Here is a 25,486-nt window from a genome sequence, read left to right on the forward strand (position 1 = left end):
CAAGGTCTGCGGCACAGCACCTTTTTAGTTACAGCAGAATGAACTATGTGGGCACAGCAAAGAAATCCAGCTAAGCCTGATCCTTGGTTCTGCTTCTCCTGCGGCTTAACGCACCCTTCACACTCCCTGTATTCTGGAGCTGGACCACTGATATAAATTAAAGCAGCCCTGGGGTTGCTCTAGTTTTCTCTCTGCCTCCCATTGCCTCCTACTGGCCTGGAAACCTAGTAATGAAGGGTCCTCCAGCCACATCCCCTCTTCAACCTCTATTCTATGGGGCTGGGAGAAGAGCCTTTACATTAGCTCTACATTGATCTACATGGGGATGTGCAGCAGGCCCCGTGTCAAAGTAGGAGTGAGGTCTGGCTCCACGCACAGGAAGGGGTGGGACCAATGGCAGAAGGGGCGGGGCCTTGGGCATTCAGCCCTCAGCGCCACCTGGCCCATGGCACTGTGCCCCCGTCCCTCACTCCCTCACAGCCACACGCAGGGGCACCAATTCAAAGTAGCGCATGGCAATGGTCTCCTTTGCCCCACCCCACTGGAGGACCTGGTGGCCCCTTAGCACAGCTGGAAGATCTGGGTCCAGATAATCTAATCCCTGTTTGACAATGCAGTGTGGACATTCACGCAGAGGCTTGGACACGCCAAGTCCACAAGACCGGGTCCGACGGACCCAGGCTTAGCATGCAGTGTAGACGTACCTCTGGGGACTATATACAGCAGCATAAAGGAGCCCTGGCCCCAGCGAAAATCAAACCCAGAAACCCTCCCTTTGTGCTGGGGCCCTGCCTGGTATCCTGCACCTTCCGCTAGGCTGAGATGTCAGATGTTCTGCACATTTAGGGGAGTGCAAAAGCTTCCCCTGACAGCGAGGGCTCGTTTAGGGCTGGTTTTCTATGACACTGGCATCGGGCAGGGCTGCAGAGGTCCAGTGGCTGCCCCTTTGCCCTTCCGAGCACAGGATCGTTACAAATATCTACACAAACGTTAACAGAGGCAGGCGGATCCCCCGGCTAGACCTCTGCACAGTGAATCGGGACCTCTGGGTTCTATTCCCGGGCCTCCATGGGGGAGAGGGGAGCAAGTCACTACCCTGTTCTGTGCCTCAGTTTCCCCTCTTGTCTCTTTAGACTGTAAAGCCCAGATTTTTTCCCCTAAGTGCTAAATTCCTTTAAAAATGAGACTGAGGCTTCTAAATCAGTTAGGGGTTGGGATGCTCAGTGCAACAACAGCTAAATCCTTTTAAAAATGTAGGCCAAGGCTCTCTGTTCGGGCATGGACTACCCAACTCTGTGGTTATACAGCACCTGCCTGAGTGGGGCCCTGATCTCAGCTGAGCCCACGAGGTGATAAATAATAATAAGGCAAGAACATAAGAATGGCCATACTGCTCAGACCCGTGGTCCCTGGCCCTGTATTTTGTCCTGCAGCGGCATTATAACATCTTCTGTCCTATTATCTCTCCCTTTCCCAGGGGTTCTTCACATGGCGAGCTTCTTTTGAGGGCTGCTCTCCCCGGAGCGGATATTCTCAGAGGTCTCTTTTCATATGTACAGTTGGGCTTGCCCATTACTTTGCACTTATCCCCATGAGTTTTCACCTCCAATGGAGCAGAATGACCGTAAACAGCAACACCATATATATGTGGATGATAAATCCTGGAGAAGTCACTGCCCTACCATCCCTTCGTCTGTCTGGCCTGTTTAGAATACATGTTTTTTGGGATAGCAACCAGCACAGGAGGGCCCTGCTCTTGACTGAGGTTTGTACAGCACCTAGCACAACCAGGCTGTGAGCTCAGCTGAGGATTGTACAGCACCCAGCACAACCAGGGTGTGAGCTCAGCTGAGGTTTGTACAGCACCCAGCACAACCAGGCTGTGAGCTCAGCTGAGGTTTGTACAGCACCCAGCACAACCAGGCTGTGAGCTCAGCTGAGGATTGTACAGAACCCAGCACAACCAGGCTGTGAGCTCAGCTGAGGTTTGTACAGCACCCAGCACAGCCAGGCTGTGAGCTCAGCTGAGGTTTGTACAGCACCCAGCACAGCCAGGCTGTGAGCTCAGCTGAGGTTTGTACAGCACCCAGCACAACCAGGCTGTGAGCTCAGCTGAGGTTTGTACAGCACCCAGCACAGCCAGGCTGTGAGCTCAGCTGAGGATTGTACAGCACCCAGCACAACCAGGGTGTGAGCTCAGCTGAGGTTTGTACAGCACCCAGCACAACCAGGCTGTGAGCTCAGCTGAGGTTTGTACAGCACCCAGCACAGCCAGGCTGTGAGCTCAGCTGAGGATTGTACAGCACCCAGCACAACCAGGGTGTGAGCTCAGCTGAGGTTTGTACAGCACCCAGCACAACCAGGCTGTGAGCTCAGCTGAGGTTTGTACAGCACCCAGCACAACCAGGCTGTGAGCTCAGCTGAGGTTTGTACAGCACCCAGCACAACCAGGCTGTGAGCTCAGCTGAGGATTGTACAGCACCCAGCACAACCAGGCTGTGAGCTCAGCTGAGGATTGTACAGCACCCAGCACACTTCTCTCCCCCCCACCCCCACCAGGCATTGCTATAGTATAAATAACAATAAATAACTCACCATAGGACCCGGAGAACCATTCTCACCCGGTGATCCAGATTCACCCTAGAGCATAAGAGACAAAGAGAGTTAAGGCCCATCCTGTCTTTGGCGCCTACTCCTATAAAGGGGCAGAGGCAGGTCTAGAACACCCGCAAGGATAGGATCACACAATCATATACTCCTAGGGCTGGAAGGGACCTCAGGAGGTCGTCTAGTCCAGCCCCCTGCTCCAAGCAGGATCAACCCCCACTAAGTCATCCCAGCCAGGGCCTTGTCAAGCCGGGACTTAAAAATCTCCCACAGGTCAGTCACGCAGGCTGAAGAAATCCCCATGAAATGACCCCCAGGGGCCTCATGAGTGTTCACAGCTGTGAACAGGCTGGATTTGCACACCAAGCGGGACTGGCGGTGGGTGATTCTGGCAGGGGGCCGGGATGTTCACAGGGGCCCTGCTGAAGGGGATGGGAAGGGGCAAGGAACTGGATGAGGGGCTTCTACAGGGGAAGAGATGGATTAGATGCTGCCACTGGGGTATGGCACAACCAGGAGATCTATGAATGGGAACTACTGTGGGGAGGGAAACACGGATGCAACATTCAACCCCCCAGAGGCTGAGGCGGCTAGGAGAGATGCTCAGTAGGAAAGTGGCACCAGGGTGCAGGCCTGGGGAGACGGCTGTCCTGCAGGGTGGACAGCGGACGGCTGGGCGGGAGGCCTGGACAAAGAGCACCACCAGGTAGCACGTCACCATGGTTCCCTTATTGGCCCTGCCTTTGGCATCTTCCCAGCACCATATGTTAGGGTTGAAGGGAGCTGGTCTCTAGTACTGACACATTTATCAGCTCAAAGGCCTTAGACTGGTAGATTGATCAATTGATCTGTCTACCCAGCCTCACAACCATCCATCCATCCACACAGCATTTTATCTATCCACCCACCCATCCCCAATCTATCTATCTATCGATCTAACCCCATGGTATTTATCCACCCATCCATCCCAAGCGCTCTCGCTAGCTAGCACGCACCCAGCTAGCTAACCTAAAAGTTTCTCTAATATCAAGATCCATATCTGTCTATCTCAGGGGCAGATGAAATATGGCCCGCCGGGGCAGATGAAATATGGCCCGCCAGGCCAGATCCCGCCGGCAGCCCACTGGATCCCTCAGGCTGGCACCGTGCCTGCTGCAGGCTGCTCAAAGCCCAGACGCTTTGCACCCTGGCCCCGGCCTCTTGCACTATCCTCACAGCTTGGAACCAGCCCATGGGAGCTGCAAGGGTTGGGCTGGGGGTGGGGGCAGCATGTGAAGTCTCCCCAGCCTGGGGCGCTCAGCGCATGTCCCAGCGGCCGGCCACTTTGAGCCCTGGGGCTGCGGCGGGCAGGGAGTCGGTCTGAGGGTCCTGCAGAGCTGCTGGCCGGGAGCCATCTAGGTAAGTTCCTCCTGGCCAGGGCCTGCCTCTGGCACCCCATCCCCTTGCCCCAGGTCACCCCCCAAACCCTCTGCACCCGCCACCCCAGGTCACAACTCCTTCCCAGACCCCACACCCACTCCTACACCCTTCCCCAGGCCACAGTCCTCTCCTGCAGCCACACCCCCACCTGGACCCTGCACCCAGGCCACAACCCCCTCCTCCAAGCTACCTCCCAGACCCCACAGCTACTCCTGCACCCCAGCCCCTACCCCAAGCTCCCTTCTGCACCAGCCTCCCACCCAGCCCCCGCATTCCTTCCACAGAAAAGTGCAGTCCCGGACCACTTAACGAAATCTTGGAGTGGCCCCCATTCAAAATTTCTGCCCAGCCCTGATCTAGCCGTATCTACCCTCCTACGCTGAGTCAAAGCTTTGTAGCGTTTAAAGCCAGAAGGGGCCATTAGCATTATCCCTTCTGACCTCCTGGAGCTCAGAGGCATTTCACTCACCCACCCCTGTGCTGACAGCAACTGCTCGTGTCTGCCTACCGCACACCTTTCAGAAAGGCCTCTGCTCTTGAGTTAAAGACATACTCACCTACCAGTCCAGTCTCGAGATCCGTATCTAGGCAACAAACTGATTCTACCTCTCTCATCTGGTGGAGTCTGCCTTTCGTTATCGATCTAGGTTTCCACGCTGCCTTACTGAGGTGTTTGCCTGAAATGGCCGTCGGGATGAATGCCCGGCACACTTGCTGGTTGAGCTGAGTTACTCAGCTCACCTGTGCTCAAATCCAGGCTCTGCTACTTCTTTGCTGCATGACCTTGGTTAAGTTCCTTTATCCCACTGGCTCGCCTTCTATTCAGGCTGGGAGTTCCTCAGGCAGGTACTACCTTTCACTATGTTTTAATATGTACAGCGCCTAGCGCAGGGAAGCTCTGGTCTTGATGGTCCCCCTCTGGTCACTATCGCAATGCATGGAATAAACAGCAAAGCTAATCGCTTCCCAAAGAACGGTTTCATTTCAGGCTGGAGTCCAGTTAAACTCCTCACCTTAGCACCTGGAGCTCCCGCCTCTCCTTTGGCTCCATCTAACCCAGGGTAGCCCTAGGGAGAGAAGCAAAGTCACCATTACGCTCCCAACGAGCTGGAGCAAAGGGGATGCTCAAAGCTGTGCAAGTCATAACCCAGCTGCTTACTCGGTGCCCTTTGACTCCTGGGAGCCCCGGGGTTCCTGGGAAACCACGAGCACCCTAAAACAAAAGAAACCAGGGTCAGTCCAAAGGTCAGGGAGGGAGCACAGATGTGAGCAAACAGGGGTCAAGTTACCCAAGCACCCTCAGACTAGCTCCAGGAACAGGACTTATATATGGTTCTGATGGTGCTGTGTTGAGCAGGGTAAGTGAGGGGGCCAGATCAGACTAACCTATGGACTCAGATTATTAGAGCCCTATGAGGGTACAAAATTGATATCTGCCATCTGCACAGATGAGCCGCAGACAGCCTCGGCCACATCTGCGGACGTTGGTATCCGAAGATAAAAAGTAACAGCCTTAAATTGGCAAGGCTATTTGCAGGCTGGGGGGTAATATACCGAGCCATATTAGAGTAACAGAAAGGGCCGTGTAGGACAATATACAGAGCCATATTACAGCAATATATAGGGCCATGTAGGGTGACATATAGAGCCATATACAGTACTATACAGAACCCTGCAGGGTAATCTATAGAACTATATTAGAGACATATTTAGAGACACGGAGAGTAACAGAAAGGGCCATATTCGGGTAACATATGTAGAGTAATGTAGAGTCATATTAGAATGATACACAGGGCCATCTAGGGTAAAATATAGGGTGAATTACGGTAACATATAAGGCCATATTAAAGTAATATACAGGGCCATGTAGAGTAACATATGGGGCCATATTAAAGTAATATACAGGGCCATGTAAGGTAACACATAGGGACATATAAAGTAACATATAGGGACATATTAAAGTAATATATATGGCCCTGTAGGGTAAAATACAGGGCCAGATCAGGGTCACATAATAGGTGATATGTAAAGCCAGATCAGGGCAGTCTACAGGGCTAGATCCTGAGCAGGTGTAACTCAGGGAGCTATGTCGATTTAAACCATGGAGAACCGAGATGAGCTTGACCCCAAGCTCTGCCGCTGAAGTGCTGCACACGTTGGGGATGTTTGGAAATCCACTGTCACAAAGAGCCCCATCATCAACAGGCAGGGGCTGAAATCCGAGTCCAGCCCTGGGTCTGAATTTCACAGGCCCAAGCCCAGGCTGGTGGGGACAACCTGACAACAAAGATCACTGGGTTTCAGGGATTCCTCTCCCCCGACATCACCTGGTTGAATAACTCAGATGAGCCAGGCGGGGGGACTGTGGCCTTCCTGCCATGCAGTCACGCTGCCGTGACCCATCTGTCTTTGCCTCCATACCTGAGGGCCAGGAGATCCGCGTTCACCAGCTTTGCCAGGTTTCCCTGCTTCCCCCTGGGAGACACAGAGAGAGGAGAAAATCCTAGACTCATAGAATCCGAGGGCTGGAAGAGATGGCAGGAGGTTGTCGAATCTAACCACCTGCCTACAGATGGACTAACCCTAACTCAGCCATCCCAGCCAGGACTTTACCAAGCCAGGACTTAAAAACCCCTAGGGATGGAATTCCACCACCTCTCTCAGTAACGCATTCCAGCGCTTCACCACCCTCCTGGGGAATAGTTTTTCCTAATATCCAACCTACACCTCCCCCTTTGTAACTTTAGACTATTGCTCCTTGTTCTGCCATCTGTCACCAGCCTCTCTCCATCCTCTTTAGAGCCCCCCTTCAGGAAGCTGAAAGCTGCTATCAAATTGCCCCTTGTTCTTCTCTTCTGCAAACTAAATAAACCCAAATCCCTCAGCCTCTCCTCGCAGATCATATGCTCCAGCCCCCTAATCATTTTGGTTGCCCTCTGTTAGACCCTCTCCAATGTATCCACCTCCCTTCCAGACTGAGGGGCCCAGAACTGTATGCAATGCTCCAGATGTGACCTAAAATCCCTTAGCTGCCTTCCCAGTGACCTTGGAGTACAGCTCAGTGAAGAGAGAGCCAGAGGGCAAAACCCTGTGTGCTGAGCACTGACACATTCCGTTTGGCATCCTTGACTATCTGCCACTCGCTGTGGTTCACTGCAGGCCCAGGGCTCTGCCTACCCAACATGCCTTGATGTCAGTCTTGGCAGACATTGACAGGCAATAAACAAGCAGATACTGAATACTTACATCATCGCCAGGTTTTCCTGGTGGTCCGGGAGGCCCTCGGGGACCCATTGGACCCTAGAAAGACAAACAGTACGCGTGAGCCATGGGCGAGACAGGGAGGGAGTTCCCGTCACACGTAGGAGAGCACCAGAACCATTTTTATTGGCATTACCACAATCTCAGTCATCAAGGGGGTCTCGGGGCCTCAGAGTACAGGGTAACTTGGCTAACCAGCTTTGAAAGCAGCAAGGTCAAATGGAAACGACAAGTCTTTGCATTGGTACCTGCCTCTTTGCTGGGCTTGTGGATTGGAGTAAGGGCTCCCTCTACTGTTTTCCATTCAGGGAAGAATAAATTTGTTATGTGCATCCAGGCATGTACAGATGTGCACCATAAATAGAAACTCAGGCTGCCAGCTGTGGGTGCTCTGCTAATCAGCTGGGCAGCACTTGAATCTCTCCTGAGCAGCCACCCCGGTAAGCTGAGCACTTGGAATACTGCTTGGAGACTCCCAATACTCTGTCCTGAGGCTGAGCAGAGTTAAGGGGCATTTCCTCAACCCTTTCAAAAAAGACTGATTCATTCTGGCCCAGCTAAAATCAACCTCCATGGGAGCATGCATATGGCTGAATCCAGAATCACTCTTCATGGCAGAAACGCCTGGGATCGGGGAGCCCATCCCTGGATTCAGATGGCCAGCAAGAACTGGCAAGGGAAGAAATTGACCAGAAAGTCAGGGAAGACAGAAAAGTCCAGCTGCTTTCCCAAGCAGCCTGGGCTCTATGACACTCCCACTCTACACCTTTACCTCACCCTGCCCCACAGTGACATCACACCCAGGAAACAGGGTCAGGGTTGGCTGAACTGGGCTACAGGGCCCAGGAGCAAGGCATCCACAGCAGCCCGCGTGGCTCCTCCAATGTTCCCGCTAATTTATTCCATCCATGTGCAGAATAAATTTTTAGGTGCATCAAGGCATGTGCAGATGTACACCACCCATAGAAATACATGCTGGGCTCTGCTAATCAGCTGGATCACACCTGAATCTCTCCTGGGTGGCTGCCCAAGCGCTCAGCTGAGAGGGAACCCCGAGCTCTTCCGAGATTCCCTCTCCTGCCCTGGGGTTTGTGCAATAAACAGAGCTGTAGAACTGCCCTCTGCGAGACCGGCAGCTCTCAAAGGCTAACTGGCATTGGCCTGGATGGGAGATCCCCCAAGGAGAACCATGACTACTGTACAAAGCAGGGTCAGTGCACCACCAGGAAGTGCTCTTTTCTGTGCATCGACACTGAACTTATGGCCGGGCGCCACGCTGCCAGAGCTGCTCCACCACAACACAAACCACGAACCCATTAAAGACTCTGTGATGTGGTTCGTTACGCCATGACGGTGAACTCCCAGCTGCCACTCAGACCTGCTGCCTAGTGGCTATTCCTTCATCCCAGTTTTGGACTACCCCACTCAGCTCCCACTTGTAGGAATTGTATTTCACCCAGCTTCCAAAGACACAGCCCTACCCACGGAAGGAGGTTCCACCGCCTCGCTCATCTCCCCATCAGGCAGTTCCTCCTGAGGTTCATCCTAATGCCTCCTCCCTTGTTAATTGCCTCTGACTGCAAAGAGAAGGGCTGGGATGGGATTCTGATTCACACTCAGACCTCTGCTCACTGCCTGGGCCAGGAGAGTGCACATTTAGCTCCCTCCCGCTTGAAGGCTTCTTTGAACAGCTCGGCTGGCGTAACGAGCATCGGGCGCAGCAGGTGCCTGGCCTGACATGGGTGCGCTAGTTGGGGTGAACCCACAGAGCAAGTTATAAATAATATGTGGAGAAACACATCTCACAGAGCTGGAACGGACCTGGGGAGGTCACTGAGTCCAGTCCCCTGCCCTCTTAGCAGGGCCAAGCACCCTCCTTCTTTTAAATGTACTTGTGCTAAATCCCTAGATGGCCCTCTCAAGAACTGAGCTCAGAATCCTGGACTTAGCAGGCCACTGCTTAACCCACTGAGCTATTCCTCCCACCTGTTAAATCAGCCCCACCCACAGCTGGTGCAACTCAAAGTTGGCATCGAGGGCGATACATCAGCATAAGCCAGCTGTGGATTTGTCCTCAAAACTCTCGCTGATTGGAGGAGGACTGTGGCTCCTCTTTCCGGAGCGTCTAAACCACCGGAAACAAGAGCATTATACTCATGGGAATGGTGTGATCTCCCTGGCCGTCGCTGGACCTGCATATCTACAATCGACTTTAAGGTCTAGAGGAGAACTGGCCTCAGCCTCCTCTTCCAGCTTCACCACCCAGACCCTCAGTGCAGAGGCTACACAGGGCCGAAACGAACACTAAGCCCTGTGGTGTTCCACTAGGCAGGTTGCCATCGATTATAGGCAGGAGAGTCTCCTGCGTAGGGCACGGGCCCAAGACTCAGCCATCCCAGAGGCAGGAGTGGCTATTCTCACCTCTGCCACCGACTCCCTGGGTGGCCTTGGGAAGGTCACTTAGCCACCTCATCCTCCAGTTTCCCTGTGCTTAAAATTGGACATTGTTTTTCCTCTCCCGGTTTTAGGATACCCCTCCTTATTGTCTGTCCCAGGTGCTACAGTGACTTCAGCACATTGTGCCCCGCAGCCAATTTCCATGGAGCAGACCAGAGTGAGACAGCCACAGGCTCAAGGACCTAATTCCAACATCTGTGTAAATTACAGTGACCAGACTCCCCTTCTCCCTAAATACTTGCCCCCTATGTCTCCGTCACCATCACTTTGGAGCCCCTTTGTCTTGTTCCCACCCTGCCAAGCCAAGCGATCGACTGTGTACGGAGAGCGCTGTTATTTTACAACTCTCTCTCCGCCATCACAGCCACCAGCTGTGCAGCCTCTTCTGGGAGCAGTGTCAAAGCACACCCTTGTCAGGCCAGGCACCCCTCGGGTACTCCCCCCCGAGCCTGAGTCTCGTGGGCACTTACACCACCTGAGCTGTGCAAAGAAATCTTGAAGCGGGATGGAGTTAAATGGGCACCCACGTGGCCCAGACAATGACTAGGGCGTCTCAGTGTGAATCAGAATCCGTCCCACTGTTTCTCTTTCCTTTCTATTCATCACACCGATCCCCAGCCTCTTGTGTCTAGTGCCTAGATCTGAGAGTTTCCAAAGCCACCTTCAGGATCCCCAGCTCCCAGGCCCATCATCATTATCAATAACCGTGGGCTCAGCACCCGTGGGTGTTTGATGCCTCTCTCACTATTTCCTTCCATCCTTCCCTAGCCAGTGCGGAGTGGCTTAGTTTTTGTAGACTAGCTCCGCACCAAACTACTACATCATCTATCCATTCTCTGTGGGGTCGGCCTCTCCTATTTGAACCGTCCATTATGCCGAATACCAGGGTCTTGATTTTTCATTCATCGTTCATGGTGCAAATATGTCCAAATAGTTGTAGCTGCCGTTTTTTAAGGTTATCAATGTTTAAGGTTATATGAGGTTTCTTCCTCCACCAGGGAGGAAAAGGGGCAATTACCCCAAGGCCGTTGATACAAAAGGCCCCGGAGCTTCCAGATGTGGCCACAGCTACCGCAGCAGTGACTGCCAGAGCCCCAAGCCCTTTAAATCGTTGCTAGATCCCTGTGTGTCCTGGGCAGCGCTGATGGCTGGCCTGGGCGGGGTGGGGTGAGGGCACCATGGTCGGACAGTCTGAAGGCTGGCTGCCCTCAGCCTCACGCCCTCCACCTGAGGCTCTGAGGCTTCCAGGGGTGCAGACTCCCCTGCCCTTTGCCCAGGAGTTCAGCCAGGCTGTTGGCCCAGCTGCCCATCCCTGTTAGTTATACTGGGAACTGTGTGTCCAAATCTCTGAGACCCCTTTCGAACATCTCAGCCTGCCTCTCTGATCGCAGGCCAGCCTGTCAATCTCCCGGCTTCCTTTATCAGTGTTCTAACAGTGTGGACTCGGAGGAGGGGAGGTTTCTTCTAAGATCTGCCCCCACAGAAGCTGTCATCGGCGTCTCTGGGTGGACAGACTATTGGACTTCCTCAGGGCAGCTCAAACGCAGGTTTCTGGGGTGTTTGTGGGTGCAGCTGGGGTGTTGCATGTTTGTATGGGTAACAGAGGGGTTGATGTGTGCCAAAAACATAATCATGGGTTACTCACTGCAGTGCCGGGCTCCCCAGGCTCTCCAGGGTTGCCTTGAAATCCTTGAGGGCCCTGCAACAATACAGCAAAAGAGCCTCCCTCAGTCAAGCTCTATCTAGTCGCGCTCTCATTTCGCCCACCATGAGAGCTTGCTCCTAAAAGGGCAGGTACTTACAGGAGCTCCTGATGGTCCTGGAGGGCCTCGCGGTCCCATAGGTCCCTACATTGGGAAACCAAAAGCACAGTCACTACAGAAATCTCTACGTCCCCCCTCCACTCCCCAAGTGAATGGAGATTCGAGGTTTCAGCTGATGGTGCATAAAACAACCAAGGATCTTTCTCCCGCAGCAAGAGAGTATTTTGAAACCGTTCCTTTTATTTTCGGCCTCTCCAGAGGCATTGCTAAGAACTGGTTTTCTTTTAGCAGCTACTTGGAGGGGGCTGGGGGTGGGGAAAGCAGCACGCTTTCTCCTGGAACTTTGCCATGTTTACTAAGCCTTGCTTTTCATTTACTGCATGCCAAGAAAGGCTGGAGAGCAGAAATTTCCTGCTGGAAATCTTGTGGGATCTTGAAGAACAGTAGCTGCTGTCATGCATTCCTCAGCCCCTGGTCCAAAAGCAACAGAGACCAGCCCCTAAACAAAACGTCCTATAACTTTCCCTCCGGGAGAGTCTATTTAAACTATCTGGCGTGTGACTTGGGATGTTCTGGCACGCAGAGCGAAGACCGAGGCAATTAAGTCATCTTGGTGCTAAGTCAATCTTTGGTTACGCAATGACTTGATGGTAATTTTGGCCTGTAGCAGCTGGGATGATAAGGACAGAATCTCTTCGGGTGAAATCTTTGCTGTACTGAATTTCACCACCATGATATTTGATAATACCAAGGTGGGTTTTAATGGCCGGAGTTTTCAAGTCACAAAGGAACCCCCCAGCTCCTGCCAATTCCAACCCTAAATATCAGCCTCCTCCCATAGAGGCCACATAGTGTCCCAGTGGCTAAAAGGAATCAGAGAGCTGTCTTACCATAGGTCCCTGCATCACACCCATCTGAGCGCCACCGGCCTTCTCGTCAAAGCCCCCTGCCATCTGAGCAGCAAAGTTCTGCAAACAGGATCAGAGCACAGACACAGCTGAGTGGGATTCTTTTTACTGATCAGCCAAGACGTGGGATGCGGGGCTGCAAAGCCATCTCAGCTACTGATCTCCTAAAATGTTTTGTAAAGTATTAACATTGGGAATGTATTTGGATCCACTAGGAAAAACAGAGCAGCCACTGTCAGCGACAACCCAGAGGTTCCCTGTTGATAAGCAGTAGGTTCAATGTCTCAGAAACAATGAAAAATGAGGCTTTTTAGATCTGATACTTGGAAAACCTGACGCACGGCTTAAAGATTTGTTGGACTTCGATTTGCAGCAAAGATGCAAATTTTCCAACATTTTAAATTTCCTCAGGGTTATAACTTCACGGTCAGCCTCTTTATCCGGTGATATTCAGAGAGCAGAAATGTGTGTGAAGAGCAAGAAAAAAGTCGAAAAGACCAAACCATTTCAGTAGTCATGTCTGCTGCGTTTTAGAGTCTAACACGCAGTGAAGAGCTCGCTCCAAAGCCAGAAATCATTCTTACTTTGTTTTTATTTTTTAAAGGAACTTGCCAATGGCTTCTCTTAAATCTGACGAGTGATTCATTCATCTGAACAACCGGGAGATTAGAAAATGCAGGGGCAGTGAATCTAAAGCATTTGGGGTCATCAAAAATGCACCTTTCACTGAGGGGCCATTGAGTTAAATTAGCCCCAAACAATAAGGTTGCTCTTACACAAGATAAGGCCAACAAAAATGTGTCCTTGGATTTGGGTATCTACCAGTCTCCCGACCCCTACACCAACCTCAAACACTGCAAAGTTGGGCTGGGGCAGGGGTCTGCAACCTGCTGCTCCAGAGCCACATGCAGCTTTTTAAGGATTTCTTTGGGGCTCCTGACACAATAATTGCAAAGCTAAAAAAAAAAAAAAAAAAAATCCACCTGATTATTTTTGATAAAGGCAAATATCCTACAGGTAAACATGTATCACATTACAAATCATTGTGTGTGCACTGTTCTTAAACCAGGGATTACGAAAAGTATGGTTTGGGGATTGCCTCATAGTCATAGGAATTATTGAGCTTATTGCTGAATTTAAAAAAAAGTCTCTTCTTGCTATTATGGTTGCAGGCCTCTGGGCTAGTACATCAGAACCACAGAATAAAATTAACCAGGAACAGAAATGAAGTACAAGTTGCACCTCTGTAGGTGAGCACCCCTGGGACTTGACCAGCGCCAAATGAGAGAATTTGCCTGACCACAGGAGGTCAACATTGTCTAGCAACATTACCAACACTTCCACTGCTTACCGGGCTCTTAGAAGACATTCAGGGGTAAATTACAGCGCAATAACAGCCCAGAACCCTGAGAGCCAGGACTGGTGGCTGGAAGCAAACTTTATGGGACCCTGGGAAACTTGGGCATACCCATGACAAATTGTCATCCAGCTAAATAAAATCATGTCGGATTATGGATGTTGCTGGCTGAGCATGTGCTGGATTAGAGAGGATCAACCTGTACTAAACAATTTCCTTGTGGTATTTGCAGCTTTTGGGCTACAGACTAGGAACATTAGTGAAACGCTAAACATTCCCAAATAATGTCTGCTCCCACTGGTTGCAGCTGTGCATTAGTGCAAGGGGTCACCCTAGAGTGAAACTGACTAAGGACAGAAGTGAAACTGCCTTCTGAGCCAGTGGCTAGAGGAATGAAAGCCTTTGCTGATGCATGGCTGCACAGTTCCTAACACCAGGGAGAGAAGAGGGATTGGTAGCTACCAAACAGGTAACAGATAATGGCAGGGAAGATGCTAAAAAAATTTGTCTCAGGTTCTGAATAATTGAAAATATGATTTAATTAATTTTCATAGGAGCTCTCAAATGACACAGAAGTCCCATCAAATAGATGACTCCTGTTGAATTATATACAGCACTGGGACATAGTCAAAATGCCCTTTCAATGAGTCTGCGGAGCCACAGTCCTGGATGCAAAGGTTTAAAAAAAATAAAAACCCTGGGGATACTCACTCCACCAAGCCCAGGGGGCCCTGGAGGACCCGGGGGCCCTGGGGGTCCGGGGTTTCCAGGGGTACCAGGTTCGCCATCTCTACCCCGAGGGCCAGGAGCACCCTACACAGAACAAAGAAGAAAGGTAACCCCAGACAGGAGAAGCCACCTACAGTCTGCATACTTATTGCTGATCTGAATGACTCCTTGGAATGCCGAAGGCTCCAGGGCAATTATTAATTCCGTATCACTTGATAAATTGTAATCGACTAATTCTATATGCTCTATTACTGTTCTAGATCAAGCATAATTATTAATACAGAGTGGTGTTTTATGCATTGGGATGTCAATAGCCCACATTGTGCATTAATTACACATCACTAATTATTATAAGTAACTCATCAGTGACAAATTGTCAGTCATGAAGGACAGAGCATCCTTCTTATTCATACAGAGTGGTGCTTTATTAATCACAACTCACAGCCTATACTAATTGTTTTATACATTAATTATTATTAACCATATGATATGGTTATAGAGCTTAGTCACCGATGATATAGAATTGTAATGGAACCATGATGCTGAGCTATATCGAGGACTGGTCCCTGTCTGAGTCCCCTAGACATCATCAGAGATGGCAAATTTTCCACCCCACAGAAATTACAGTCTAAATCTGAAAGATTATTATTCACGTGTCAAGAGGTAGAAATATTAAAATGGGAAGATACCACACTGATGCTCCTGGAAATGTTTTAACCCTCTTTTTCCCCACTTCTCTTCTGTATTGATTGTTTTTTTCTTCAACTCACTTTTTCTCCTTTATCCCCACGGTCTCCTCTTGGTCCTTGTTCCCCTACGGGTCCCTGAAACAGGTGAGAGAAGAGGAGTTCAGTAGACTGTGAAGAATATTGTTTGGAGATCCACCCCCTCCAAACATCCAAAGTATGCAACAGCTCCTCACCTGTGGTCCGGGTGGCCCTCTTGGTCCTACAACCTGGGTGGGAGAGAGAGAAACGGAGGAAAACTTAGCTGAGAAGGGCACTCCCACGGGATTCTCCAGATGCACCTTGCCCACCCCGGGGAAAGAAATGAATGGAGGACATGCAGAAAACATGGATTAAAACTTACTTCTTTAATATCACCAGGTTCCCCTTTTTGTCCCTGAAAAGCAAAGCACTTGGAATTAGAACACGGATGATTCTGCCTACAATTGATGCATGTGATTAATGCATCTCACCCTCTGCCTTGCCCACTCCTAGACCCATCACAGAAATGCCTATAATTTCTATCCTAAGTGTCCAAAGATCCCTGCCAAGGACTGAGCAGAGCACTGCCGAGCACTTGGCACTGTAAGCCCAGAAATCACTGTCCCATTGAAAAGCAGTCCTGTAGCGTTTTAAAGACAAAGAAGCACTCACGTAGCACTTCCAAGACTAACAAAATAACGTATGAGGTGATGAGCTTTCATGGGACAGACCCACTTCTTCAGATCACCTTAAAGACAAGCCACTTTACTGATTAGGTAATGAGGTTTCATGGGTAGGACCTACTTCACCAGATTCAGAATTTGCTCCAGAATCTGAGGAAGTGGGTCTTACCCATGAAAGTACATTACCTAATAAATAAAATTGATAATCTTTAAGGTGCTACAGGACTGCTTGTGTGTGTGTGTGTGTGTGTGTGTGTGAAATTACAGATTAACACAGCAACCCCTCTGAGACCATGTCCAGCTGAAGTTGTCCCTATCCATTGGGAATAAGCTATGCCATAGAAACTCTGTACAAATGTGTCCACACTAGCCAGGTTGCACCGCATTGACTAGCCTGGTATAAATAACTTGTGCAGGGGTCCAATTCTGTTATCACATCCACCAGTCTCAAACTGGTATAAGGCCACTGACTCCAGCAAAGCCATGCCTGACTGACAAGAGTGTAAACTGAGAACAGAATCTGGAACGCTAGCACCATGAAACTGCCCAAAAGGAAAAATGTGTTGGTAATAAACAGGATGAACAAGGATCTCACCTTGGGGCCAGGTTGCCCTGTTGAAACGAGAGAGAGAAAGTGTCAGCACTGTGATGAAGCCTCTCATTTAAGCACCTCTGCAGACAAAGATGCGCACGACAAGGGACTGGATAAGACTCCAGAAAGGACTTCATTGGGGTAACACCTGTTTCTCCTCTATACCCAGCTGCCTGAGTATTGCTGTCACTGCTTTGCTTGTGTGGGGGGGGTAGGGGTGAATTGGCCAGCATTTCACATGTACAGGCAAAGCTTCATGCAAAGCATCACAGGATAATAGACTTCCAATTTGCTAATGGCAGGTGGCCAAAATTTCAGCTCCCTGGCGACCTAGTTGCTTTGCCCTCCCAGAAGGGACCAGGGCATGGTTATGAAGCAGCCAAAGAACAATGCATTCAGACAAGCAGGGTAGGTTAAAAACAAAACCCACACGCACCAAAAGCTTCTGAAGCCAACGTGCCAAAGACCCAAAAAGGCAGGAGTTAAAAAGCTGTGTTCAGCACATGTCCAAATCTGCCTGATTGCATTTCAGGGGAAAAGCTTAACGCTTGCTCTCAACCCTTCGCAGCCACTGGCAGGCTCGCCGGCCATTCCTGATTAACGAGGGGGGCCCAGAGGCAGCACTGAAAAGTAGCCTGTGCCAGCAAAGGGTTAAAAAAGGCAACTTCTGCTTTCAATGGGACCAGAACAGAGAAGGTCTTCAAAACAGCAGCGCTGGCCTCAGGGGAGGTACTTGGAACACTTCATGAATGGGAGTGAATTACACCCCAGACGGGGAGAGTTTGAGTATGTGGCCCTCTTTTGCAGCTGGGGAAACTGATTATTGCACCGTGAGTTTTTTACAAAGCCAGGCACAAAACTCTGATCTACACAGCGCCATGGCCTCTCCTTGGACAGTCATGACTGCCCGTGACCGCCCCCTCCTCCCCAAACTTGGTAGTTCTGCCATAACGTGGGTCATTCTGGAGAGGGTATTAAAATTCAAAAGCAAGGGAGTTTTGATCTTTGCTAGTACCAAAAGGCTCATTTTTATATCACAGCAGCAGAGCTCACCCTGCAATTTGTGATCCCTGTGTAATGGTTAAATGCTAAAAAAACCACCAAACCGATAAAAAAAAAATCCCATGCCCAATGTACTTAGCACTGTGCCGTTTCCGCCTTCATGGCTTAAAAACCTGCAGGCAGCGGCTTTAAATACAGTTTCTCTGGTGCACAGGAATTTGATTCATAGTCGGGGCAGAGATAGCTTTGGTGCTGTCTTGTGGCGTTGGGACAGACTTAGATTCCTTTAGAGTTGGTGCTGTTAAAGTAATCGCATATGTTAATTATCTTCTTTCTTGCCTGCGACTTGACCAAACTGTTATTTCAGACCAGAGGGGGAAAACGTACCTAAAAAAGGTACTTAAGTCAAAGTGCAGCTGCTTTGGGGGGATGTACTTAAGTATAAGTTACCGGTGACCCTCAGGCAAACGACATGAGGAAAGGTGTGTATACACACACACACACACACCCACCCCCTAAATTGTACACAAGTTTCCAGAAGTGAAAGCAGCTGTACTTTTATCAAGTAACTTTTTGGGTATATTTTCCACCTCTGTTTTAGACCTTCTATGCTCTAGGCAAAGAGATGGACCCAAACAAGTCCAGGAGAAGTGGCCTTTCCCAGTGAGGTCCCATGGATGTTCCCATCTTTTGCTGGGTGCTCATCCACTGGGGGAGCGACTAATCTTTGCAATTATCTTTGAGTAATTTATTTATGGAAGGGAAATAAATAAATTACGACCGCTGACAGCAGGTTGGTCAGTTGGGCAGATAGGGCAGCATTCTCCGAAGGGGATCTCAGGGCTGGGACAGTCTTTCATTTCTTCGCAGATTATCTCGTCGCAGAGGATGGTCCCCGTGTCACAGACACAGATCCGGCAGGGTTCGGGTTTCCACACATCCTTATCACTATACCTCTGCCCATCCTCCACACAGCTGCCTGCCTCCTCTGTGCCGAAGGGAAAGGAAGGGAGAGGGGGAATGAGACGCAAGAAGAAAACCCACAAGGGGAAGAGAGAAACAGGGTCATACCATCAGCATCAGTTAGAGCAACCCCATACCCATTGCAGTAGGGTAGAGAAATAACCGCCCAGTTTCATGGTCCAAGCCAGCTCCCTTGGTACAATGGATTCTCCCAACCCTCCCACAGGTCTGTACCCCTCTCCAGAAGCAGAGCAAAACAAAGATAGTTCTTTGACCTCCTCCAGTGGATACTATAAGGAAGAACTGTCTTGAAGGCCCACAGCCCTTGCGCTACTGAAGCTGCTGTAAAGTTCAAAGCTTCCTACCTGGCACTCACTTTGTTAATTTCCTATCAGCCTCCCTTTTGCTGAGTGAAACTGACCACACCGCTCTGCCTGTGAGTCAGGGAGAGTTCAAAGCCATGTCTGCATCTGACTTTGCCCACACTGAATCCAACCCTCTTATGCCTCCTCTGAGTCTGTCTACACTACAGAGTTATTCCAGAATAGCTTATTCCAGAGCTATTATGCCAAAATGAGCTATTCTTGAATAACATGGTTACATGTCAGAGAAGCCCCAAAGCTTATTCCAAAATAGTGTTGCCACACAACAGCAGAGTCTATTTCAGATTAGAGTCCCTGGAAGTTCTGCTTCTAGGGGTTCTAATCCGAAATACCATTCTACACAGTAGCTTTATTTTGGAATAAACTATTCTGGAATAGGTTATTTCAAAATAGTTCCTGTTCCCTGTCAACACAACCCCTATTCCAAAATACCTATTCCAGAATAGGCGCTATTCTTCATGGAATAAGGTTTAACAAATTGGAAATAAGCCATTCGCTATTTTGAAATTATTTAGAAGTAGTGGTTGCATTGCGTAGATACTTGCAAAGTTATTTTGAAATAGCGCCTGTTGTTCCAAAATAACTTTGCTGTATTGACACACTCTTAGCAAACCTCCATGTGTCTCTTTTCTACAGGAGCTGGTAGTGCACCAGGCCTATGCCAGGTTTCAGACTAGTTCTACACCGGTGTCATTTAATTGGCTCCAATGGAGTGACTCCAGATTTATACTGGTGTAGACAGGGAAGAGAAGCAGGTGTAGATTCCCTCTCTCAGCCCTGCCCAAAGGGGCAGCTTTACCCCAGTCTGTTTGTTCAACTCTCTCCCCCATCACTACACTGGAAAAAAATGGGAAAAGGGGGAAGAGAAAAGCAGCAGAGAAAGTTCTTTAAATGCCCCCTGGCCGCGTCTGGAATGCACGCTGCAGATGGAACCTGGTGACAAACAACGATCAACAGCCCTCGCTCGCTCTCTCTGGGCGAAGGCTGGTTTTCTAATCAAAACACCCTAAAGGAGAAGCCAACAGAAGAAAAGTCAAATCCATGAATGGCTCAAGTTGCCCAGGGATTTGCTGGGTGGAATTGCTGCAGTCTTGGGGGGAAGGGCTTTGGGGGGGTATAAAAATGCATGAAAGAACAAGCATCCAACTGTCCATGGAAAAGTTCATTGTAATATTATCCCAATTATAACACTTCAATAAAAGGAGATCTGGACAGGGGAGACCCATAAAAAACGTAAGCGCCTCTTTGGTATCTGATCCCCCCCCCACCCCAACACATTCCAGGTGAATGTCTGAAGCCCTGATGGAGGCCGTTGAGATGACAGCAGGGGTCTTTGTGCAAGGAACCTGGGCACCTTGGGGAGCCCAGGGGACCCTGCCTCACATGAATGGGCCTTTTCTTGCGCGCACACAGAGCTCGATTCAGGTTGCGCTGTTAGGAACCAGTTTAAATAAATAAGGGCAGCGTTTCAGCTCCATCTGGAAGCCATTGCTGCCAATCTCCCCTACGCAAACAAACGGCTCACAATGGGGAATTGAGTTTACCCTCCGTGGCCTGGAAAAAACTTTTGCAGATGAGCCTCCAGAAAGGGCTGGAGCCATCCGAACCCCAAAAAAGCTCCTCTCCTGGGAAATGGTGCGAGCCTTTGCTTTAGAGAGGACTACAGCCCACGGACTGGCCGGGTCATGCCTTGAGCTGCGCACCTCAAGAATCCAAGCACAGGAGGAAGGATGTTATTTAGTCTCAATTAGAGAGTGCAGACCAGACAGATGTTTAGAGGAGCCACACTGCTCTTCTGCTCTGTTTTCATCTGAAGAAGTGGGTTTTACCCACAAAAGCTCATAAATTGGTTAGCTTCTATGGTATGTCCACACAGCCGTGTTATTTCAAAATAAGTTATTCTGGAAGAGGTTTTCTGGAATAGCGCTCAGCTCTTTCGAAATAGAGCATCCAGCCGCAACAGAGCTGATTTTGGATGAGAAACCTTGGATGCGGTGTAGCATATTTCGAAATAGGCCCTATGCCCTGTCTGCACAGCCCCTATTCTGAAATAGCTATTTTGGAATCAGGGCTATTCCTCTTAGAATGAGGTTTACCAAATTTGAAATAAGCCATCCGCTATTTCAATGGGATGGTTGTATTGTGAGGACACTCGCAAAGTGTCGCTAGTTGGCTGCTCTTCCGAAATAACTCTGCTGTGTGAACACACCGTTAGGTGCCGGAGGACTGTTTGCTGTTTGCTAAGCTTTGATGTACAATCGACAGTCCAGCAGGGAGCTCAGCCCCCCTAAAGGAGACAAAAGACGGAATTAATTAACCGATCAGCATCATTTCATCAGGAGTAAGTAACAAGCAGTCCTGTGACACCTTAGGGACTAACAAATGTATGAGGTCATGAGCTTTCACGGGTAAAACCCTCTTCTTCAAAAGAATGGAAGAGGGTTTTTACCCACGTAAGCTCAGAACCTAAGAAATTTGTTAGTCTCTAAGGTGCCAGAGGACTGCTTGTTATTGGTGAAGCTACAGGTGAGCACAGCTCCCCGAGACTGGTTACCAGGAACAGGTACTGATTCCCCAACTCTGGCGTTCTCCTGGGAGGCATGTGGTACTGGGGCTTGGAACTGGACATGTTGCCAAACTACCTAACTTGAAGTGGTTCCCATCATAGACAGAGTTCACTCTTTGGTTCAGGGGCTGTCAGCAGCTGGGTTCCTGCTAATTTTTGCCGCCTGGGGTGGAATAAATTTTGTTGTGTGCATGTGCGGAGGTGCACCACCAGAAGAAACACAGGCTGATGGCTGTGAGCGCTCCATGGGCACTCTGCTAGTCTGCATGGCACCTGAATCTCTCCCAAAGTGCTCAGCTTATGGATAACCCTGCTCAGCACCCCCCACTATACTAATTATCCAGCCCCACTGGTATGTGGCCAGATGAAGGTGTCTCGCTGGGAAATCTTACACATTCAATCCTTTTGTTACAAACTCCGCAGACTGAACCCGGCCTAGCAACGCCTTTGCGCCTGAATGGAAGGAATTTCAGCTCCTTTTTGCTGGAATCTCAGGCTGGCAGTGGGAAACACAGCAAGGCCCAGCAGCAAGGAGGCATATTCAAGCACTCTCTCTCTCTCTCTGAAATTGATTTACAGTCTGGACCATATGGAGACAGAGATGGAATCTGAGCAATAGGAAACCTGCCCAAACAAGTGAAAAAAAAAATCCTTGCTACCTAATAAAGTTTCCAGCTTCCAGGCTGAACAATAAGCCAGACCAGATTTTTTTTTCCTGGGGTGGGGGGAAGGGCTGGCTGTGCATTGGACTTCAATGGCACATCCTGCTACAAGATCATCCTTCTGTTTCAAAGACTGGCAATTGCAAAAATAGGGATATGACGGGCGGGGGAGGGGGGAATGGAATCCTTCCCCGCTCCCCCCGCCGTCGCCTTCCCCTCGTTTCCCGGTTTGGGTTCAGATAGAGGGAGGGTAGAGAAGGGGTGGGGGAGCTGAACAATCTGTCTAGTGTGTCTGTCTGGAATGTCTCTCATCCTTCAGGTGGCCTCATCCGGGGAGGAGGAATTTCCTTTCTGATCCTTAAACAAAATGCCGAGTTAGCCCTGAAGTTCCTCGGCCCCTTGCACCCCAGCCCCACACGAGAAGGGGGCTGTGGGGCAGGAGGGGAGGGAAATTAGTGCACAAACGTCTTTCTTTGTAAATTTTAGCCTCTGGCTTGTCTGTCTCGGACTGTCCTCTTTGTCCGGCTCCCCCTGGGAACTGCCCACCCCACGCTGCTCGGCCGCCTGAACTCTTTGGCTGCGGCAGGAGGCAGAGAACTATTGCGTTCTCCCTTGGGTGGGTTCTGATCCAAGCTGGGTCTGCCCTTTTGAGGGTGGAAATCTTTGCAGAGGGGGGGCAAGAGCCAAAATAAGAGGCTGGGATTAATGAATGCCAAACTCCTCTAAGGCCACCAAAGCATGACAGTGAACAGAGCTCAACAGTGAGCGCAGGGGGCCGGATGCTAGAGCAGGTACAGAGGAGAAAAGCGCCAGTTTTCCAGGTCGTAAGGTACTTTTCTTACATCCACCTCACCTCTATACCGCTTGCTCCCACCACCCCATCATCCCTCCTGAAGCAGTGATTTCGCTCTCTGCCTCTCCCTCTTCCATAGCTGCCGGGTGGAGCCCTGGGCCTCTCAGGAGAAACAGCAAAGAGAGGGGGAAAAGGAGAAAAAGGTGCAACTTACGGATATCCTCCTCCTGACATCTGACCACTGCTAATAAGATGAGCTGGCTGGCTGCAAGCAGCAGGACAGTCCTCGAATGCACAGAGCGGCCCATGTCTAAATGTTAGACATGCAGGACCTTTGTGAGTGGAGGAGGCTGGTTCCCCAGGGACTACCGAGCCCTCATGCAGCCTAGTTCCCCCTCCTTGGCTGGGCCCCGCAGGAGAATCCAAGGTACCAAGGCCCCAGCAGAACCTCCGCACCGTCTGCTCTGGGCCAAGGCACCGCGGTTATATGGGCCCTCTGCCTTCTAGGAGCCGGTGTATATGCCCAGGCCTCAGTCCTCCCCTGCCCCCCAGCTGCGCTGTAACCTGAGCCCCGAGCCCCGTCCCCCGGGCTGGAGACCCCTCCTCCTGCCGGCGCTGGAGTGCAGCCCCGGAGCCAAAGGGGGCACGGAGCGAGGGAGGGGGCGGAAAGAGGGGAGGGCCCAAGGGGGCGCGGCGGGCAGTGCTGTGGCTCTGCAGACGCGCGCCGGGCAGGGGCAGCGGTGGGGGCCCCCGGCGCGCTGCGCCTCGCGGCTCCGCGCAGCTCCGGGGGGGAGGCGCTGGAAGCCCCGCTCCGAGGCGTGCGCGGAGCCGGGCGGGGGAGGAGACTTTGGGGGGGGGGTGTCTCCGCCGAAGTTCCCCGGGCCCGTGCGGGGCAGCGGAGAGCGATGGAGCGCGCCTCGCTGGGGCTCGGAGGGGTCTTCGGGTCCCGCGGGGCGCGGTGCAGCCCTCCCGCGGGAAGCTCCAGCACCCCCGCGCCGGGGCCGGTCAATCCGGTGTCGCTCCGGAGTGACACCGGGGTGCGCGGCTGAGTTCACACGCTGCTTTTCGCTGCGCTGCCTCCCAGCCCAGAGCGCGGCTCCCAGGGATCGCCCCCACCCCGCCCGGCCCCCCAGTCTTACCGGCAGCCCAAATCCTGGCCCCTCAGTGCCCCCCTTGCAGCGCAGGCCCCGACCCCCTCTGTGCCCCCCTTGCAGCCCAGACCCCGACCCCTCTGTTCCCCTCTTGCAGCCCAGACCCCGGCCCCTCTGTTCCCGCCCCCACAGCTCTCTCGCACCCCAACTCCCCGGCCCGCTACCCTGCGAGTGACGTGGTTTCTGGAGGGGATTTGCAAACAGAGGGTGTGGGGGGGGGGGATTTCAGATTAAATCCCATCCCGCTCCACGGGCCGGGAATTCCCTTCGCCCCGGCTTGTGCCCAGGCTGGTAAACACAGGTCTCGCCGACTGGGGAAAGTGGCGCGAGCAGACGAGAAAAAGAGATGCGCTCGTGCGCCCTGGCTCAGGTCTCTCTGCAGACTCGCGGGGAGCGCATCCAGGCTGGGACAGCCCCGGGGCTGAGGTCTTGCAGGAGGATGGGGCCGGGGGGGCGGGAGGAAGACTATGGGAGGGGTGGGAGAGGCCTTTCCCCTTGGTGCACAGTCAGCGCCTGCACCATTCTCTTGATCGCAGGGCGCGGATCCCAACGCTTTAATTCGGGGGGGGGGTTGTCATCCCCCCAGGGGGCTAACCGGGCGCGGGGGGCAGGAATAGGCGCTGCATAAGGCTCTGCAAGCCCCAGCTGCGGGGGGCTGCCCTGTGCTTTGCTGCTAGCCCTGCTGGGGCGGGGGGCCCTCTTTGCAACCCCCTAGCACCGCTGGGGGAGTTCCCAGGCTTACTACCCTGCAGCCGGGGGCTGGGGGCTACCCCCGGGAGTCAGCTGCCTTCGCGTCCCGATTCAGCGGCTGAGTGCAGCACGCGCGTAGCGGCTCGCTCCACGCGGGGCACCTGCCACGGGGAAGGGGGGCGGGGCCTCTGGCGCGCCCCGCCCCCTGCTGCCGCTCTTCTGCCACGTGCGCGTGGGTGTCCTGGGACGTCCGGGGAACGGGCCGGGCGACGGCTGCACCGACGGGCATTTGGAAGGGCCGGGGGGACGTGCACCACCTCCCCAGCCAATAGCAAGGGGAGGCGCCGAGCGCCCATTGGTGGAGGCGCCCAGCATGGGTGGGGCCATATTTAAAAGGAGCAAAGCCGCCGCGACCAGCATCTCAGCTCCTGGCCCGTCCCTGTGCCAGGGGTGCCGGCAGCAGCCAAGTTTTGCCCCTCGGCGACAGTATTTAAATTGGTCTCATTTGCATGTCTTTTGCATATGTCCGTAACTCTCTGCCAACCCACCCTGTGGACTCAGCTGGGGCTGAATGAGGGCCTCTATTTATAAACAGGACATCAGCAAGGCAGGCTACCCACCCACACCCGGCAACGTGACTTTGAAATCCAGCGGTCTGTGCATCACCAAGACTCATCCCTGAAAGCCAGGTAAATTCAAACGCCGCCCCCCTTCCTTTATACAAATATTTTTCCCTACAAGAGTCCCTCTTGGTGAAGCAGAATGCGCTGGGTATTTCACTCTACCTTGTGCA

The 25,486-nt window shown here is 51.7% G+C and overlaps 1 protein-coding gene across 3 annotated transcripts in view; it reads right to left on the reverse strand.

The window, feature by feature from the left end:
• COL2A1 (collagen type II alpha 1 chain) overlaps positions 1 to 24,886 on the reverse strand; it is a 74,772-nt gene extending 49,886 nt beyond the window's left edge. Inside the window, exons 1-16 of one of the 3 annotated variants that reach the window (XM_074980273.1) lie at positions 24,749 to 24,886; positions 23,067 to 23,162; positions 18,267 to 18,473; positions 16,487 to 16,503; positions 15,591 to 15,623; positions 15,424 to 15,456; positions 15,272 to 15,325; positions 14,484 to 14,585; positions 12,398 to 12,475; positions 11,547 to 11,591; positions 11,390 to 11,443; positions 7,273 to 7,326; positions 6,448 to 6,501; positions 5,186 to 5,239; positions 5,040 to 5,093; positions 2,596 to 2,640 (exon numbers count right to left, since the gene is read on the reverse strand). In XM_074980273.1, the coding sequence (XP_074836374.1) occupies positions 2,596 to 2,640; positions 5,040 to 5,093; positions 5,186 to 5,239; positions 6,448 to 6,501; positions 7,273 to 7,326; positions 11,390 to 11,443; positions 11,547 to 11,591; positions 12,398 to 12,475; positions 14,484 to 14,585; positions 15,272 to 15,325; positions 15,424 to 15,456; positions 15,591 to 15,623; positions 16,487 to 16,503; positions 18,267 to 18,473; positions 23,067 to 23,160 (978 nt within the window). In that variant the 5' untranslated portion in view covers positions 23,161 to 23,162; positions 24,749 to 24,886. Of the gene's footprint in view, positions 1 to 2,595; positions 2,641 to 5,039; positions 5,094 to 5,185; positions 5,240 to 6,447; positions 6,502 to 7,272; positions 7,327 to 11,389; positions 11,444 to 11,546; positions 11,592 to 12,397; positions 12,476 to 14,483; positions 14,586 to 15,271; positions 15,326 to 15,423; positions 15,457 to 15,590; positions 15,624 to 16,486; positions 16,504 to 18,266; positions 18,474 to 23,066; positions 23,300 to 24,748 lie in introns of those variants that run through there. The other 2 variants (XM_074980272.1, XM_074980274.1) reach the window with 2 other exon arrangements.
• Positions 24,887 to 25,486: the final 600 nt, after the last annotated feature.

Source organism: Carettochelys insculpta, chromosome 29, assembly GCF_033958435.1.
Source record: "Carettochelys insculpta isolate YL-2023 chromosome 29, ASM3395843v1, whole genome shotgun sequence".
Classification (NCBI taxonomy): domain Eukaryota; kingdom Metazoa; phylum Chordata; order Testudines; family Carettochelyidae; genus Carettochelys; species Carettochelys insculpta.